Genomic DNA, 19,798 nt, shown 5'->3' with positions numbered 1-19,798 from the left:
ATAATATTGATACATCACTCCACCAAACCAGATCACTCCCTCCAGGAGCACTGACAGACCAGACTGCTCCTTCCTGATCATTCCTGCAGCAAGGAAATCAAAACCTTTGGCTCAGTAACAGTGTCACAGGAGCCAGATTCAAATTCCACCAACTTTGAATTATACCTGAACAGCTCCAAGGCTTAAAATTTCATCCCAGGTTAAGCTGCATTTAAATAAACAACCCTTAAGCTAATAAATACAGATAACAAACAAGCTGTGTGCTGGGCATGATGAGCCAGCCTGGAGTTCCAGCTGCTCCTCAGACCAGTGTTGGAGCTGTCCACCAGGAACCCCTGGATATCAGCAAATCTTCTCCACTGAATTACTGCTTCCAGGGAGCCAAGTACTGCAGCACACTGTTTTGAGAGTCAGTGAAAAAAAGCCTTACAGGAGAGGAAAAAGATGGATTTCTTCATGAAAACAGGAATATAGGAGAGCTCGAGTCTCATTGCAAGGCTTAACTTCATGGGCTTTAAACTCAAGGTCTTCAGATGTAAAAAAACTCATTCTCTCTCTAGCAACATTAAGAGGCTTTTCTGTCCTGTGCTGATGATCCCCACCAGAGCTTTGCCAGGTGTGTTACCATCTGAGGGCTTCCTGATAGATATTCCAGAAGTTTATGCAAGATAGTGTGGCGATCCAGGCTGATTCCCAGAAAAAAAAAAAAAAGAGTAATCTATAATCTGCCAAGCACACTATTACTTTGTTTACAAACACTGAGGACAAAAGCTTCAAAATAAAGTTTTCTATCTGGTTAGCTTCCTGTTGAAAAAGTAAAAACTGAAAAGCAATACCCATTGTGGAGAAAACCAGGGCAAAGGAGGCAATCAGACCTTTGTTTATTTCTCCCCTTTTGTGAAACAAGTCAGAGGTATAGCCACAAAAATTCTGTAAGTTTGCATAAAACAATGGAGACTTTTCCTTGTTTGTGATGATAATACGTTAGGTTACATATAACAGAGACAATAATATTTGATGGAACTCTAAAGTGCATGAGTCACACAGAAGTGTACCATATAAATCCAACCCTTTTTTGTATATAAATATTTGGGCAGGTTCTTTGGCTATTTAAACAGAAGACCATGGGAAAAGGTGATAATTTTACACCTAAGATTGAAAACAGACAGATAAATCAGACTGTGGAGCATATCAGAAAAATGACCACATTGCTATAGAAGCAAGCTCAATGTGCAATACCATATACATGAGGAAGCCCTACAATATGACCACAAAATATTTCAGACACATCTAGAAGTCCAGACATTTCTCAATTAAATATTATTTCAAGAAGCTTTTCTGACCTAACTCTACCTCAAGCTTTTGGCAGGCTCTAGAATAGCCCAGAAAAAAAGGGAGTGAGTGTGAGACACAGCAGCTAACAGCAGGTAGGAGGTGGCTGTTCACAGAAGTCATCACCACTATTAGCATTTTCTTCTCACCTTTCTGGAAATAGGAAGAACACCTCGGACAGCCCAGGAATCTTACACTCACTTTGGAGTCTGTTAGAGGCAGGAGAGGAAGTCTTTTCCCAACCCTCAGTCTTGCACACACAGTGACAGGTCTGTCCCTCTGTGATGTCCAGAGCTGCTGTTCCAGGGCAGGTCAGTCAAACACAGCTGCAGTGCTCCAGTCCAGAGTCCATTTATCACATCCAGTTTCTACAATTCTCATCCCAGTTTTATTCTCAGGCTCTTTAACTTTTGATGAAGGTAGGTCTAAAATTAATAGTGTGAGGAGAGTGAGCCATACCCTCCTTGGAGTGCAGTAAAGAACTGGTCTCTCAGTAAAAGACACAGTGGGTCTATGAAAGCAAACTTTCACCTACCAGGATCTACATCATGCAGATAAGATGAAATTGTTCAGTTGTAAATACATGAAAACCCTTTTTTATTTTTTTTTTATTCTTATTATGATATTAAATCCTGTTTTAAAACCAGATGCTGCCTAGTTCTGCAGGCTTGAGAAGTGCTTGATGTGATTCCTTCTCATCCAAGCAAACAGTACTCATGGGTTCTCAATATCTTCAGAAGGTGCTCAGCATATCCCCGGATCAAACATGGATGCTTATATCCTGAGTCCAGGATTTAGGGCTGGGAGCTCCCAAGAACAGAGTGCTCTGGGCATAATGTGGAAAAAATATACCCAACTTCTGGCAGATAAGCCTCAGTGTCCACAAAAGTATTTCAGTGCATCACTGAAGGAGAGCCTGCACTTGGCACTCAATGCTTTTCAGGCAAGGATTTCATTTGGATCCAGGTAAGCCACAACCTTCATCATTTTTATATACATCCAGCTTCTTGTAGTTTCATCAGATCATCTCTCCTCTGCAGAAACTTGCAATCCCACAAGCCATAAAATCTCCAGCCCATGAAACCCTGCAGCTCTCTGACAATTACACCGACCAGCTCTCTTTACACCTCCTTTTATGCTCACCTCAGGGGCTCTTGCCCCTTTATACTCATCAAGGTAGCAATGCTGTCTTTTATTTAGTCCCATATTCATACTTTTAAAGCAATTTGCCCTTTACTTTCCTTTCATTCACCATAGCAAGGTAAGGGTGAAGAGGAGTGGGCAATAGAATGGCGAACAAAGAGTAAAATGATAGAAATGTGCTTTATTGTTGGAAAAGAAAGGCAGTGAAAGGAAAGGGCAGAAAAATTAGGACCCCATAAGTATATGAGCACTTATATTCTTGTCTCAAAAGCAATAGGAAACCTTGAAAACATAGTTTAATTTAGTCTCACAGTCAAGTAGTAACCTTTTCCAATCTGTTCTTATATGAAGAGCTAAAGATGAGAGGTTTTGTGCTTCTCTAACTGAAACACCTGGAACAACTTACATTCTGATTATCTGAGAGAGAGAGAATTAACCTTCACCTGTTCTGGGTGCAATCAAGAAAATATAAAAATTATTTAATAGATATAAATTGAGCTGAATATTCCTGGAGATCAATTCAAACCTTTATATTACTTTTTTTTTATTTTTTTTTTTAGTAGAACAAAGCAAACATCACCTCTCATGAGATTTCTAAAGTGCTTCTGTAATGCTTGTAGAGTGAAATGGGTAAACAGGTTTGGAGATGTGGTTATTTACACTACATTTTTGTTTTCTATCCCATTCCTGGAAACAAGAGGAAAATAAAAATGATAGGCATGAAAAGGCTTCCCAGAAGCTGTTGCTTTAAAAAATTGTACCATTTTTATTTTTTATTTTTTTCACATCTGAGAACTTCTCAGAAGGTTGAGAGCCAAAGACACATTTAAACAGTGGTGCAAATTACGGGGGACACAATGTCTAATCCAGCAGACCAAGGAGAGACTTTCACTTTATTCACAGCCTGATCATTTTCTAATCCCAAATGAATACAAAAGCTGAATATCTTGTAGCCATTGGCCCTGAACCAGATTCCAAAGGGAGGAGGTTTAGGGGAATGAGCAAAGTGGAGTTGCAGTGTGACCTGACACAGTGAATCACAATCCCAGGACAAGTCACTTCACTTAGTCCATCCAGCAGATCCCTAAATTCTGTCCCTGAATTGGTCAGCTCAAATACCAGGAGGTCTCACACAGGCTGAGCACTTCCTGAGGTGGAAATTGTGTGGAGAAGTTGTGTGGTCTCAGCCTTGTTTTGTCTCTTGGCCATGCCTGTACCTCTCACAGCTGCAGGATGGTCTCCAGGTCCATGATCACAGCCAGCCATTGCTCTGTTATTGATCTGCCACCACTGGACTCAATTTCAGCCTTCAGAGCAAGAGGAGCTGCTTTCCCTTACTGAAATTGGAAACTGCTTCCACTAAGGCCTGACGTCTGCTGGAACCTGAGGGGAATTCACACTCACTGCCACCTCTGTCCCAAAGCAATTTGGGGTTACAGGCCCTCCTTCACAGCACTGACCCCACATGTCAGACCTCTGCTCTGCTCAGGTGCCTCAGGTGCAAGGTGGGAGCATCTGGAGGTAGCACACAGAACATTCCCAGGGGAATGCAGAGCTGTGGGAAACTGAGACCAGGGGTGGCTGATCAGTAACACGGCAAAGAGAAATACAAAATTCAGCATTTCTATCTGGGTCCAGCTCAATTCTTAAGGTCAGTAAACCTTATTTTTAAGGTTTATCAGAAAACTAGATTTTTAATTTTTTTAATTTTTTTTCAGAAGTATAAAGACACTGCTTCAGTGGATTCTGCCGTAAGCACAGCCTAATTTGTTCTGGGGTATTTTGAGGGGAGTATGTTTTTTTCATTCAACTAACAGAATCATAAAATATCTCAAGTTGGAAGGGACCCATCACTGGGTCCAAGCAATCATTGAGCCCAAGTGTCTCGTAGGACTAACTAAAACTAATCCACATGACTGAGAGCATCATCCAGACACTCCTTGAACACTCACAGCCATTTCCAATGGTGTCTCTGGGGTTTCAGAGAGGAATTTGATCCTGTTCTCTTTTGGAATCTGATTCCTAGCACTCATTACAACTCAATGTTCTCACATTAAAGAGAAAGGAATTACAAAGGTCATTTCTTCTCATAACAAGGTTCAGACAGACAGATTTATTAATGAGGATAACCCCTGCAAGATGTAAACAGAGATTGACATGTCTGTGTCATACATGTAGCAAATAAACTGGAAACCAAACAAACAAGTAGCATTTCCTATTCTGAAAGACTAAAGACCTCAGAACAGAATTGGAAAAAAAACCCAAAAAAACACTCCAAGAACAGCTAGGAAATGTGGACACTTTCCAGTGTCAGAATAGAAAGTGGAGCAAAAACTACATGTTTGTACAAAACATCTTTTTTTTTTGATGTTTCACACAGCCTGTACAAATCCATAAGAAAAGAAAGTGATGTACCACAAAACTGTAACACCTCTGCTCCTGTTATAATTACCTTCTAGGACTGAAAGCAGAATTTTTAGCAAAGGAAAAATTAGAGCTTTGCTGTCAGGCAGGAAAGGATCATTTGAACTTGCCCTCTCAAATTATAAAATAGGATGTAGAACATGGAGAAAAACTGCATAGAAACCAGGACTTAGCTAAGTAATTATTGGAGCCTGCATATCTAAGAAAGCAAATTCCAGTTCTTGAAAAACAGCTTGAAAAACTGTGGCAATTGACAGATAAATCAGCTGTTAAAAAGAAAATTTAATGGGGTGCATGAAATTAAGGAATTAGAAGAATAGTTAAAACTTGGGAATAACATCAAAGATTTCTGGAATGCTTAGAGAATACGAGGTAGAATTTTTGCAAGCAGAAATCAAATAGTGGACTGATGAATACAATATTTTTTATTAGGAAAAGAACAAAATGATCAAGAATTTGCAACCTCTGACAAAGAAACAGAAAAACTGGTAGCACAGATACAAGAATTGGTGAACAGAAGTAATGAGGTCTTAGAGACTGTAAGCTGGTTGGAACAACAACTACAAAGAATTAAGAAAGCGGTAAGAGAATTAAAAGAAAATGAAGAAAGATTACAACAGCAACAGTACAATAACCAGATTCAGATGTCTGCTTTACAGTTTAAATTGGATGATACAAGACATGGCTACCTACAGAAGGCATCTCTGATCAAGTGCTAAAGGAACTGTTGGAGGCAGAACAGGAAACACTAGTGACAAAGAGAGATTGCAGCCTTATTAGAACTAATAGAACAATATAGAAATCAGAAAAAATATAGGAGATATTACAGCTGAAGTGACAGTTAGAGATGCAGGAAAAACACAGGACTTCTACCATCCCTCAGCTTTGGTCAGAGAATGCACACCTGGAGATGGATCTGAGTGTTCTGGGTTGACCTTGGTCAGCTGCCAGCTCCCTCACTCCCCTGCCTCAAAAGAACAGTGGGAGAGAGGAAAACAAAAAATGTTCTTGGCTCAAGATAATGGTAGAGAGAGCACTTACCACTTACCATCACAGGGAAAACAGACATGGTTTGGGGAAAATTATTTATTTATATTTAAAAGCAGAGTAGGCTGATGACAAACAAAAATAAAACACTTTCCCTGCATTGACTCCTTTTTATTGAGGCTCAGCCAGCCACATTCTTTGATTCCTGACTCCTCTCCCTGCCTTTTTCCCAGTCTCAACTTTACTCCTTCATTCCCAGCTCTTCCAGCTCCTTGCCCCATGTGTGCCAGGCATGGTGCAGCCTTGGGCTCTCCCCACAGAGCCACTCCCTGCTGTCCCTTCTTCAGCACCTGCACTTTCCCTTCAGCTTCCCTCAAGAGACAGATCGATACAATGTCTGCATCACACTTTCTTTCCTAACCTTTCTCAAGAAATGGGTCAACTCTGCCTGCCCACTCACTCCACAGAAACAAAACTCATTCCTAAATGTGTGATCTTACCAAAATTCACCTATGTTTCTCATTGAAGTTCTGGCAGCATTGAAGGGACACTTCCCCCTCTACCAAGAAAGATGAATACTCTCTTCTGAAAGCACACACAGTGCTGGCACAAACCTGACAGCTCTAGAGATGGAAATCTCTTTTTCTGCTGAATGGATTCAGCACTAACAACTACACTGAAACCCCTTCAAAATGTTTTTGTCAATATGTGTCCTCAGTTCTTTACAGAAAATCTATACAGAGAGGTGAAAAGAGTTTTCATTCCCAATTGTGTCATGAATCTGTCCCCTCTGCTCAAGATCTGATCCCATTTTTGAGCTAATCCTAAAAATACTAATATTAATAATGTAAGAATTCATAAAACCTTGTTTTTCAGAAATTTTGTCCCAGAAGAAATTATTCACAGACAAAAAAATAGAATCAGAGCAATACTGAACAACACAGTAGTAGAGACAAATGATGATGTGTCCACCTGAGCTGCCACCAAATCCTGGAAACACCAAGAGTTTGCAGCCACTTATTTTTGCAGCAGTAAAACCTCCAAGTTGCTTGCAAAACTGCTCTTGGTATGAGGAGGGCTGATTTCCAAAACAGCTAGAAGTGAAACCCACATTTATCTTCCACCAGGATCCACAGAAAAATGCTCTTCATAGAGTCACAGAGTCATAGAATAGCCTAGAATGGAAGTGACCTCAAAAGATAATCCAATTCAGCCTTTCATGGGAATGGAAGACAGGAGGAGATCATCCAGCAGCCTTGTCTAGACCAGTCACACCTAGAAAACCTCCAGAGATGGGGACTCTACCAACCCTTGAGGTTGTTCTAGTGAATGATTATTCTCCCTGTAAAAGCTTTCATTCTTATAAGGGATGAAACCTTTCCTAGTGTAAATTGCCCTTTGTCTTCTCCAAGAGGCTCCTCATGAAGAGACAGTGCATCCTCTTTGTAGTTACCCTGGAATAACTGGAAGAGCCTTCTTCTCTCCAGGGAGATGAAACCTTCAGTCAGAAGAGATCTCCTTCTGTCATTCCTCAGAGCTCAGATCTTTGGTTATGTCATCCCAGGGCTAGGACCCTGCACATGTGTTTGTCAAACTTCACACAGTTGCTGTTGCCTGCTGTTCCAGCCTGCCCAGGTCCCTCCTGACATGTCCACTCAGCTCAGAGTCCTCAGCCAGCATGCTGAGGGTTCAGTCAATCTGGCCAGGTCATTTATGGATTTGCCATCTACCTTGGAGAATGAAAGTCTCACTGGCTCCCTTTAACAGTTTCTCTACTCTCCTTAGTTTTTACAGGATTTTCAGTGCCTGAACTCAGTGGATTTTGTACCTTGCTAATTTGGCTAGCAGAGAATCTTGAAAAATAAAGGATATTATCTGACACCATGCTAATCTTGAAATTGGACCATCCTAATGGGCTTGACCATCAACTAAGTTCTGCAGAGTCCTCAAGCAGAGCAGCAGATCAAGAATAATCCAGCATTTATTCCAAGAAGGGAAGCATTAGGACCTGAGAACAGGGAGAAATTTTAATGTCTTTTTACTGGCAAGATGAGAAATTGTTCAGCCTTGTGAAGAAAAAGCTCCAGGAGACCCTACTGCAGCCTTCCAGTACCTAAAGGGGGCTTATAAGAGAGTGAGAGATTTTATACACCAGCAGATAGTGACAGGATACTGGATTTTAAACTGAAGAGGAGAGGTTTAGGTTAGGTGTTATGAAGAAATACTTTACTCAGAGGCTGGTGAGACTCTGGCACAGGTTGTCCAGAGAAGCTGTGGATGTCCCGTCCCTGGAAATGTCCAAGGCCAGGTTGGACAGGGCTTGGAGCAACCTGGGATAGTGAAATGTGTCCCTGCCCATGGGAGGGCAGTTGGGAAAAGATGAGCTTGAAGGTCCCAAACCCAAACTCTTCTATGATTTAGCACTCTTTCTTTATACTTTAAAAAGTTTTGAGTGACTGAACTACCCAGGGCTGCTCCTCTCTGAGAATCTTCACACCCAGTCCTTTCTTCAAGCTCTAGTGGGTCTGTTGCATCAACTTATCTCTTTCTACTGCTTCACAAAACTCATCCTGTGAGGAGGACATGTGAGTCCTGGAAATATCTAAACCAAAGAGATTACTTTAAACGGGTCAACCAAAAAAATCACAAAATAAATTAAAAATCCACAGCTTTCTCAAGTATTTGTGGTGGGTTTTCGTTGCAGACACCACTCCAAAAAATCACATTATAAATTGGCTTCTCATTTGTTGCAAGACATCCTTGTAAAGTGTTATCATGCACAGCCAAACAGGAACTAGAGATTACTAAACAGCAGTTCATTTTTCAGCTGCATTTTATTTGTAATACCTTTTATTGGCAGATGTTATCCCCACAAATGACTTAATGTTCCACCATAACAAAGTGGAAGTGGATTGATGGGAGAAATTGATTTGTGTTTGTTAATATACTTTTGCTGCAGCAAGCACATTAAGTAATTAAAGTGCTAAAAGAGATCTTCCCATCCAGACACACAATATACTGAACTCCAATAATGCAAGGACAAAGGACAACTGCTTTTTTTTATTGCATCTTGAGTGCACCCTGTCTGCAGCATATACACCATATAGCTTAATTGCATCCATAGAATTAAACAGCTCCAAAACCAGTTAATATAGCAAGGAAACTCTAAAGGATTACATGTCTAAAAAAGAGTAATTATTTTGAGTTGACAGCACAAGCCATCTTAAAAGGATCTGATCAAGAGATTGTGTAAAGTTTTCCATTCTGAAAATTAGACTTTGGGATATTTTAAGCTGAATACAAAGTTATTTGATAAATGAAAGTCAAAACAAACCTTTCCCATAGACAGTTATATTTTCTACTATCACAGCATCTGAGCATTTGTAATTGTACCCTATAGAGAGCAATCTTCTGATATATTATTACTACTCCCGTGTCTGTAGATAATAGTTGATGAGCTAAAAGGTTGTTCAAGCCCACCTCAAGTAATTTCCCAGATTCACTACTCATTCCAACAAATAGCAACAGTCAGATCCTGTATTTCAGCTTGGAATAGTTATATTAAAATGCAGCTTACAAAAGTGCAATGAAGTGTATGAACAGTATTGCCAAGGGACAGCATTGCTTCAAATATGGGACAAGGAAATAGAGCTTAACCGTGTCTCCTGGACATTAGGCAATGCCTCCTCTCTGAAAATAATGTGCATCAAGGACATAGCAATGAGAGAAAATACTGGTGTGGGGTTTTTTTCTTCATCTACCACTACTGAGGGCTACTCAGATGTTAGGGATGAATATCATATAAAAATATCATACAGAATAGATTTTTTTTAAAAAAAAAACTTGTCACCTGGTGTGTTTATATGCATGTTTATGTACATGTTTGCAACTAAAGGGTTTCTAGTTGAGTCTTTGGTAATGTCTATGTTTTATATGCCCATCCTTCCCCTTTCTTTTAAAAACAAACTCTCCTGGAGTGAGGCAATTTGAAGAAAGTCTTGTACTATTTATAATTAATCTTTGAATGCTCATGGTTGCTATGAAAACCATGGTTGATTGTACCCCAAAGCTTCAAAAATAATTAAATATGTAACAGTAAAAAATAAAAAAATAAAATAAAAATAAAAATTCTAAATCCAGGTTCCATTCACTTATTAAAGAATTCACTGTTGTTAATCAGTAATAGAGGAGTGGAAAGGAAGTGTGTTCTTCACAGGCCCTTATGTAACACAAGAAAAAACAAAACAAAACAAAAACAAACCTACATTGGGCTAAATGTTGAATTTGACCAGCCAAAAATTAAACCTTTGCCCCTTAACATGTACATACTGTCTCCTCTGAGGAAAGCAAATATCACCCCATTTCAAGTGACATTTGCATTGTTGCTTTGATGACTTTCTGAGTGAATTATGTCAGAAAGTGGCTTCGATCTCACCTCACATGATTTATATTTATACACAGCTATACCTGAGATGTTGACTAGTGTTCCTAACTCAGGGAGTTACAGATGGACCCATGTCTGCTGCTGGGAATCACTCAGCTCTGTATGTGTAAATCGTGGAAGTAAGCCTAAGCCCTCAGGCTTGTGAAAAGATTTATGTGCATGTGCTACAACATTTTGTTACTTAAGAACAAGTGAAGTGACACAGTTTTAAAGCCCTGGTCTTAACTAGAACAAACCAGAAACATGGCATCAGCACAGACTGAGTCAGGGCAATTATTCTAAACAAGAGAGAGTCCCAGACATTAGTGAATGAGAAGGTCTGGTAATAAAATAACTATGAAATGCTTAAAAAAACCCCACTGTGTTTCTTGCATGCAATTTTTTAGGAAATGAGAATTTATTCTCCAAGTTTTTATGAGAGGGTGACTATGGTGTTTTTAACCCTCTCCAAAGCACTCTGCAAACAACAACTACTAGAGGAAGCTGAAGTTACCTGTATTTGGAATTTGTTATAATATTGTTACATAGGTGGTTTGGAACTAGGTCTTTAAGGTCCCTTCCAACCCAAACCATTCCATGGCTCATCCACACTGTGTATATCCCTAGAGAGAGCATGGAGTGACCACCAGCAGCAAATCTTGTCTTTAAATACAGGAAAAGCTCTTGGGAGAACAGCTAGACCTGATTCTTGCAAACAAAAAAGTAAAATCCTTTGATTATACTCAAGCTCTGAAATTTGTTGTCCAGAGTCTGAGGAATCTCTGTCTTTGAAGTTTTCAAGATATGGGACTGGACATGGCCAGAGTAATTTGGTCTGAATTCAGTAATCCTGCTTTAAGCAGGTACTGGGCTGAAGACCACAGAAGTTCCCTTCCAGCATGAAAGGTTCCCTGACTCTAGGATGAGTATGACCACAGTCTTCCTCAGCACAGAAACAACAAAGAAGATGTGCAGTTTCTTTCTGCACTCAGTTTCAGCCCAAGAAGTAAACATTGTTTTAGTGATTTATCATCAGGATGATGGTCTCCAGTACTCCACCCAGCTGTTTAGCTTACAGCACAAAACAGGTTTACTTGATTACCATTAATATGTGATTTTAGATGAGAAATGTGGTTTGCGAACAAAATTAGGTTCTACTTTTCAGCCGAATGCAACACTCCATGCTCTAAGTCTTGATGTCACTCTGTACAGCTCCTCAACAAGTGTGTCACATCCTGGAGGAGCTCAATTTTCAATGCTGCAATTAATGACACAGTAATTGTAAGAATTTATGAGGCCTGTGTCATCAATTCATTAAGGAGATAGAGGGTAAAAGAGTTAGATCCAAGCACATCAATGAAGATCACAGCTATTTCTGAAAGACCTATGAACAAAGAGTAGCTACATTTGTATAAAGTCTATTGGTTCAAGTAGAAATTCACCTCAAAGCTGTGCATTTGGTCCATTAGATTAACACATTTGATTAGCAGAACTTAAGGAGGATCAAAGCCACTCTGTGATACCCTAGGGGATGATACTTCAAATTTAAGATCTCTGCTTATAGAAATATTTTTTTTTATTTTATGAACTGGATTCATAAAAAATAAGAAAGGCAGTGCCAAATTACACAAAGCTCTTCAAGAGCTTTGAAGAAAATCTTATAATAGTCAATTTTTAATGTTACAGATGATAGAATGAACTGTCTTCCAGGTTAATGGCTGATGAGCATTAAAAGCTGGCCAAATCCCAAAAGTTTCATTTTGTATTTTTCTTCTCTTTTTAACTCTATTTTTCCACCCAAGACTTTAATCTATCATCACAGCTTGCATTTTATTTCCTAGGAGAGTGGATCCCATCTGTTTGCATGACATTCTTTTTGGCTAGCACTGTCTATATGATATATTTTAACGTTTGTCTTCCAGGAGCAAGCAGAATGCCTTCTCTGTCTGCATCCTTACCTTTGATTTATGAATTTACCTGGTATGTACAAAGCTTTCCACCTGCATGCCAGAACATCTATACCAAACTCTTCTCTCTGTAAGTATCACCACCTTTTATCTTTGGATCAGAAATTATTTTGCAGCATTTATGGATCCTTCAAAATGTCTTTCTTAAGTCCCAATTGTTTATTTTCTGCAGGTGGGGAAAACCAGAGACTAGTCTAACAAGGCCAGGATCAGAAAGAGAGATAGAAAGTGAATGTATTGATTCACTAAACATACTTTTTTATTGTTTTTCCTCTGATGTGCCCATGAATAGAGTCCAATTTGCTGAATGTTGTGCCGTGTGCATTTTTAAGTAAGTTGTTTTAATGACTAGTTACCATGCTAGTGTTCATGACCAAGAGAGGAACAGTTGCTATCCCATGTGTGAAGGGTGGCTGAAGTAAACTGAGCACATTCTTTCTCAACATATGACTCAGTCAGCTCATGTTGTGCTACATGGGTGCCAAGTGGGAGCAGAACAAGTGGTGAAGCTGGACCATATGGGTTGAGGAGTGGCAAGACGACATTTGGAGTTCTCAGAAGCTCTCAAATTGTTATAAAATTTCTGGCCTCTCCAGTGTGTGTTTGTTCCAAACTACTCTGCTGTCCAGAATTTTCCCTCTGATGTTGCACATGCCTGGTTTTTATTCTGTGTTAATGATTGCTGGAAATCATTGTGTGGGAAACAATCACAAGCTAGCATGTAAAGCATTATCCCAAGGCCTTGAGTAGTATCTATGCAGGCCCCTTATTTCTGAATTTGTACTAATTCTGTGATACTGCCTTGGTTAGACAGCCTCTTAGGACAGCTGGTGTTGGCCTTTAACTCAGTTGTCTGTGGGTGACCAAGTGACACAGAACAGTTACCTAATGTACTTAGGGTCAGGTAAGCCTAAGGTAAGGGTATTGCTTATTTGAGCTTATTTGAGGGAGAAAGATAATTTCCAGGTACAAGAGCACCCTGCTTTCCACTGACTAATAAATTACCTGTCAATGGAGTTTGCTGAGATGCTGCTCTTCACCTGCAGAACACCCTCACCTCTTAGGCTCCACTCCATTTATTTTCAATGTTTCATCCCTACCACTGCCACAGGACTTCCCAGCTCTCTTCAGCAGACACAGAGTGCATAGAAATTAAAGATGGCTATACTCATTAACCAAATGAGGAAATTGTCTTCACCAGCTGTCATGACAATAACCCATCATTCATGATTTCCATGCAGTTGCCATTTGCTGCACTTCAGGACACTGATCTTTACCTTCATGCACACCTGCACTGCAGCTGCTCTCATGACTTTAGATTTGTGCTAAACTAAGCTCCATCTTGTCAGTTCAGTGCAGCAGGCTCACTGCATGACCATGACTGTCTCCTGAGGGGTTTTATGCTTTTTTTATTTTTATTTTTATTTTTTTTAGAATATTGGATGCTGCCTTACAGTGAATATAACATGTCATCATGGCAAGAAAAAAGTCAGTTCTGTCAACGCATCTGTTCCAAGAGACAGAACTTATTATTCCAAAAAGGCATCATTTCCGTCACTTTGCAATGCTTACAAGCCCTCTCATTTTTCCTCTTTGTTTTTTCTTCATTTATAATAAAGAGAACACATGTATCATAAATGCACTAGGTAAGTATTTTCAAAATGACAGATTTACAGTCCAAAAGTGATTTGTATTTCATTACAGGTGAGAAGTCTGAAGAAATGCATATTTTTATGAACCAAGAAACAATATTTACTTCTGTCCTACACTTTCAAACTATATTTTATATATATATATATTCTGACACTGTCCTTCAAAGACACTGAGAAGGTCTGAACCTCTGAACACAAAGTGTATTTTTCAGGTAGCCATCTGGCAAGAGATGCACTGAAGGATTGCTGGACCTCAGTTTGTTGGGAAAAGGAGCTGCTGCATTTTATCTCTAAAGGAATGACTTCATGACTGAGTACACTGAAGCCCAGTTGTCCATCTGGTAGTTAACAGGGATGTTTTGCCAAACAAAAGGTTAGTCTGTTAAGTCAGATCTCCTTTCCAGCAGCTCTGAATGCTATTGATCCCTGGTCTGATCCTTGTAGGGCTTTGTAAGCTCTGAAACCACAGATCTTTTCTAAGGGCAATGGTTCATTCCTTTTAGAAGAAACTGGACTTCATTTTCCCCACTCATTTTTAATCACTACCAGCCCTCACACACATAAACCACCAGTGTAAGTATCAGACACTTACAAACTGCAGCCTGGAATTTGAGGATTGAGAAGAGTGATAAGCAGTTGATTCAGCCCCATGATCAGTAATCAGTGACTTATCTTGGTTCTAGTTTTATAATACATTATTGCCAGAATCCTACCACTAGCCAGTCACTATTTCACCTTCTTTGTGCTCTCTGTTTCCTCAGCCCAAATATTACTCACCCTCTGAATTCAGTAGCTGTGGGGTTCATATTTTTAACTCAGCCAAATAGATTTTGAAAAGCTTTAAGAAAAAAAGGTGCAGAAGGATTGCTTCTGACAGAAGCAGACAAATCAATTAATTGATCTCCGGCAGTCAGGGATAATTTTATTTCCTACTCTATTAAGGAAAATCAGAATCAGTTAGCTAATTTCACTAGAGAAAATGTCACCAGTTATTAAACAGCACATGATGGAAAGAATTAAAGATGTAAAACTCCAAAATGGTTTTCCTTCCAGAAATTGCATTACTTATTACTCAGCTTTTAGAAATCAGGCATCAAGCAGCATTGCAAATCCTTAGGTTTGACAAAAAAAAAAAAAAAAAAATTTCTTCCCCTGTAGCTGCACCTACAGCATTTAACTTTGATGTCTATAAATACTGACATGGTTATATTTGTGCTCCAGAAGAAGATATATTTAACAGTAACTGACCAAACTACCTGAAACACAGAATTTACTGACTGTTCCTGATATATATATTTGCCAAAGCCATAAAACCATGACAAATATTCACAAAGGAAAAAAAAAATCCTGATTTTTGTATAATAACTATTCATACAGGCAAAGAAACATGATTCAAATAGCACAAGATGTAGTTCAAATAGTTTTAGGAACTTCCATTTCTCATGGAGAGGTACTGCAACTGGCTGTGCATGCATAATGATTTCAAAATAACATCCAGTAAAATCAAAAATAGAACAGGGCCATTACCAGCAGTCTAACACTTTAAAGCACTTTGACTCTGTGACTTATGGACAGCAGATCATGCCTTTAATCAAGCCTGATTAACTATCACCTAATGGCTCCAGAAGGGCTGATTCTTCCTAAATCATGTTGATTTATTCATTTTTTTATTTGAATGGAGGGCTCTTCTTGAGAAGACTCGTGCTTGGCACAGCCACACTCTCCCAAAGGGCAATGTCTTCAGAAGGGCACTTAGCCAAGACTGAGTGTTTTGGGAAATACTGCCCTTCTTTCTGCAGCTGCCAAGAACCAAACCAGAAATTTCAGCCTTGTCAGTTAGGCATACAGAAGCAGGGCTATTCTGTATTTGTGAGCATATTCAGGGTTTTTATTATGATTTTTTTATTTTGTTTTTGTACCAAAATATCAGGACAAAAAGTAGATTATATACATTTTTATTAATGCTCTTCATTTTTGCTCATGCTTTTGTGGTTAAAAAACCACAGCATGCTGGGTTCCCACAGAAATTAAGATGAATTTCAATGTCTCTGCTTTTGTGATAGACAACAGTTTATAAATCCCCTCTCTGACCTTAATCAGGACAGAATGACATTGATTCAATTTACAAGTCACTCAGAGAAGAAAAATGTTAGTTAAAAAGAAAATATGCATCATTCTTAATTCTACCACACTCTTATCTGTGGAGACCACGTAGGTCCAAGATATCCCAGATGTCTATAGTCAATATCAACAATGGCAATATAAAAATGTCAAAATTAAAAGTGTGCTCAAGTTAAAATAAAATTTGGCAAGCTCATTTACTCTTTCTTTTCACATGCCCATGCTACAGTGAAAGGGTCTGCTGAGCAGATGAAGTCAACCAGAGGAGAGTGACCAGCAAATATGAGAAACAAGAATTTTGCTGGAAAGGTAAAGGTTAAAACAATGGAAGGAGAGCAAATGTAATATTGTGCAGGGTACATAGAAAGAAAAATTACTGCAAACAAATTAATGCAGTATAACCTATAGTATCATGTGTTTGGAATATTAATCAGTAAAGCAAGGTATGTACCAGTAGGGAAAAAAGCAAAGGTAATTAGGAACTCATTAGTGTGACAGCTGAATATATTATCTGTGTTAGTGCTAGGCTTACGCCACACCAGAGATTTGGGCTGACTGACAAAGCCAAGGAAGGCATTTTACAGAAATGATTGAATGCAAAATCAGACCAATACATGAAGAAACAGGCAGGTGATCACACTGGGACATGGAAAGATTCCTGGCTAACCTCTGAATGTCCTATTGCCCAAGTCCAAAAAATCACATAGCCTACAGATGGGAGTGGATTTTCAGTTGTGAGGAAGATCAAAGACATTGCAGTAATCATCAGAAACCAAGGGAAAATAAACAAAAGAATCTATAGTTAGGGCTGACTTCTGTTATCATAAGGACCAGAATGCACATGAGATTTTTTTTTATTTTTTTTTTTTATAGCTAGGATAAGCCAAACAGCTTAAGCATAAAGGTTTCTTTTTCAGTTTGACACCAATATCTGACATAGTCAGAATACTCTCTAACATAAACCTGGTGGACATTCTCTTGGAGAGAGCAACAGAATGACAGATGCCAGCTGTTAAATCCAAATAGAGCTGTGTTTCCTTCATTCAGGTTCCCAGCATTTTTCCCACACAGTTCATCAAAGTAAATCAAATAACAAAATGTGTCTATACTGATGGAAACAGCTCTACCTAATCCATCCCAATACCTGAAACAATTCCCTGGTTTTCCTGAGGGAAATGGTGCTTGAGACAGACAAATCAGCTGTGAACCACCCCTGTGCCAAGTTAAGGCTTTGAAAGAGAAAATATTGTGTTCTGTAAACATCAGTTGTGATAGGTGAAAGAAAATAATATTCCTCTAGACACACTGTTTTCCATGAAGTGCATTCTTTTGACCTGGGTGTCTTGGTCTCCCCCAAAAGTGCTTCTTTCTCTAATTTTTCCTCACTGAAGAACACCTGTGGGGTGCAATATGCAAGCTGAGCAACAACTCACACCTGGCCAGGCTTCTTCACAGCCATCAGCTTGTCAGAAATTACTAGGAAGAGTAGTGCAAAAATAATAGAGGCAAAAGTTTAACTAGACCAGAGCTGTACATGTTCTTATAATTAATGGGGATGTCAAAAATCATTGTGGCCACCAGAAGCAGAGCTTTAGACAAATATGAGTATTCATTTTCCCTTCTGAAATGGTGGGACTCAGCTAAATTTCATTAAATTAATTTAGCCATTAGATTTATGGCCCTAAAAGGAAATTGTTTGCATTATAATTCAATGCAGCCATCATTTACCACGGAGACTCAGAACCAGTCCAGAAGCATTTAAAACAGCCATTGTACTTAAATCTGAACAGGAGCTTAAAATATTTTGGAGCATTACAATATTGTATTGCAAAAACAAGTCAGTCATTCTGTTTATAGTGAAAGTAATGTACATTGATCTTCCTTGACAGCAATGAAAGCCCAATGACATCCTTCTCTGCCCTGGACATTGCATGAAATATAAGTTCACTTGGCAGAAAAGAACCTGTTTTGCAATTTAACTATTTTCTGTAAGCTGCACCTCTGTTTTCAGCTGGAAATTAATGGAAACATCAACTCACCCCCTCTGGAAGAGGTCCACATTATGGAATTTGTGTAGCTCCACAGAAAACTCGACCGTTCCCTGAACCTCAGACATGGTTTTTTCAGGTCATCACCTAAATAGCACATATATAAAAAACATTGTAAATTTTTGAAATATTTTACTTAACAAATCCACAATTGGATGATTTCATTTTAGTCAGCATCTTGGGGTCCATGCAAAGCTTGAAATCGACCAGTATCAACTGGAATCTTTCCAATGACATCATTTGGCTCCATCTTCAGGAAAACTCACTAAAAGCCAGATCAAAGCAGTAATTAAGAGAGGTAAGAAGTCTAATTAAGCCTGAGGACAGAATAATAATATTATGAAAAGTATAAGTAGCAAAAAGTAAATAACATATTATGTGCAAGAATCTCAAAGCAAATTTTAATTAACTCTCTTGCAGCTCTTGTATGGGAAATTGATTTTTTTTTCTCTCATTTTATGAAATGGCAGATTTCCAGGGTCAGCACAGCTCATTTCTGTAAAAGCACAGGCCAAAAAGACAAAAACCCTCGATAGATTAGAGCAGAATTCAGATTTCTCTTGCTTTTGACCCCTCCTATGACTTAAATAAAGTCCCAGAAGGGAAGCTACCGAGGGAATATGAATAATTTAAATATTAATGAATGAAAGATATTATTTTAAAGAAAATGCTGACAGTCGTGGCACTTAATAGGCCACAACAGTCAGATCAAGATTTTGAAGCATTACAGACATTTACATAGTACAACTCATGTGCTTATTGAATCATAGAATAATTCGGGTTGGAAGGGACCTCAGGAGGTCATGCCTCCCTCAAGAAAGTAAGTTTCTAAATCAGCTCTATTTAATACACAAGTGTAGATCCTTAACATTTCCCTATTTATAGCAGAGGCATGCCAAGGACTTTTACAGATTTCAGACAGATTTTCAATTATTTTTTGCCCTTCCCTCCTTCTCCCCCACCCCTCAGCAAGTGTACTTCTGGAAATCTGCCAAGCTGCCTGGAAGTTTTCTGTAGGATCAATTATAGGACAAAGATTAAATTTTTTTCATTAACACATTCATAAGCAAAATTTTAGTTGTTTGACAGCAGCCAAGTGCAGTCTCTGAGGAAGACCCACATCAGGGCTCTTAACAATTCCCCTTTCTGAGACCCTTACAGGGCTTTAAAGGGATATGTAGCTCAGACTCAAAGTGAAAAATTTCTCCAGAGGTGCTAATCAATAATTTTCATGGCACTCATAGATTTGACCATGTCCTTTAATGAAGCAGGAGTGGAGAGGATTTTGATACATGAAGTCCTCAGATAAGCATTAGGCTTTAGCTTTCTCAAAGCTTGCTCCTGATTAGTAATTTTCCAACTGACTGGCTTATTACACTGATTATTTTAAACTAAGGTTTTTTTCTGGCTATCATCTCAAGCACTACAGTTTTTCAAAAAGATCTCATTCCAGAGTTAAAAGGTTATTAATTTTTCATTCACCATCCTCAAACTTTGGAATGACAATAATGTGATGCAAAATATATGTAATATATGCCTATAACTGTGAGAAAGAAAAAGAGAATTGCTAAGCTACACATCTGATTGTCTCCAAGGTAAGGAACTCTACATTAGCATGTGTCAGGCCAAGATTTGGGTGTGCTGAAGGTATATTCAAACTCTATTACTTGTCAGAGAATCACAGAATAAACTAGATGGGAA

The 19,798-nt window shown here is 38.8% G+C and overlaps 1 protein-coding gene across 1 annotated transcript in view; it reads right to left on the bottom strand.

The window, feature by feature from the left end:
* Nucleotides 1-19,798, bottom strand: part of FAM135B (family with sequence similarity 135 member B) — a 245,759-nt gene that overhangs the window by 103,336 nt on the left and 122,625 nt on the right. Inside the window, exon 4 of the mRNA XM_005516890.3 lies at nucleotides 18,089-18,184. Within this exon, the coding sequence (XP_005516947.2) occupies nucleotides 18,089-18,165 (77 nt within the window). The 5' untranslated portion in view covers nucleotides 18,166-18,184. The remainder of the gene's footprint in view (nucleotides 1-18,088; nucleotides 18,185-19,798) is intronic.

This window comes from Pseudopodoces humilis, chromosome 1, assembly GCF_049639895.1.
Source record: "Pseudopodoces humilis isolate 2021_Gansu_Grassland_sample_001 chromosome 1, ASM4963989v1, whole genome shotgun sequence".
NCBI lineage: Eukaryota > Metazoa > Chordata > Aves > Passeriformes > Paridae > Pseudopodoces > Pseudopodoces humilis.
Note: the sequence above shows the minus strand (reverse complement) of the source record. Positions and strands in the feature narration are given on the sequence as shown.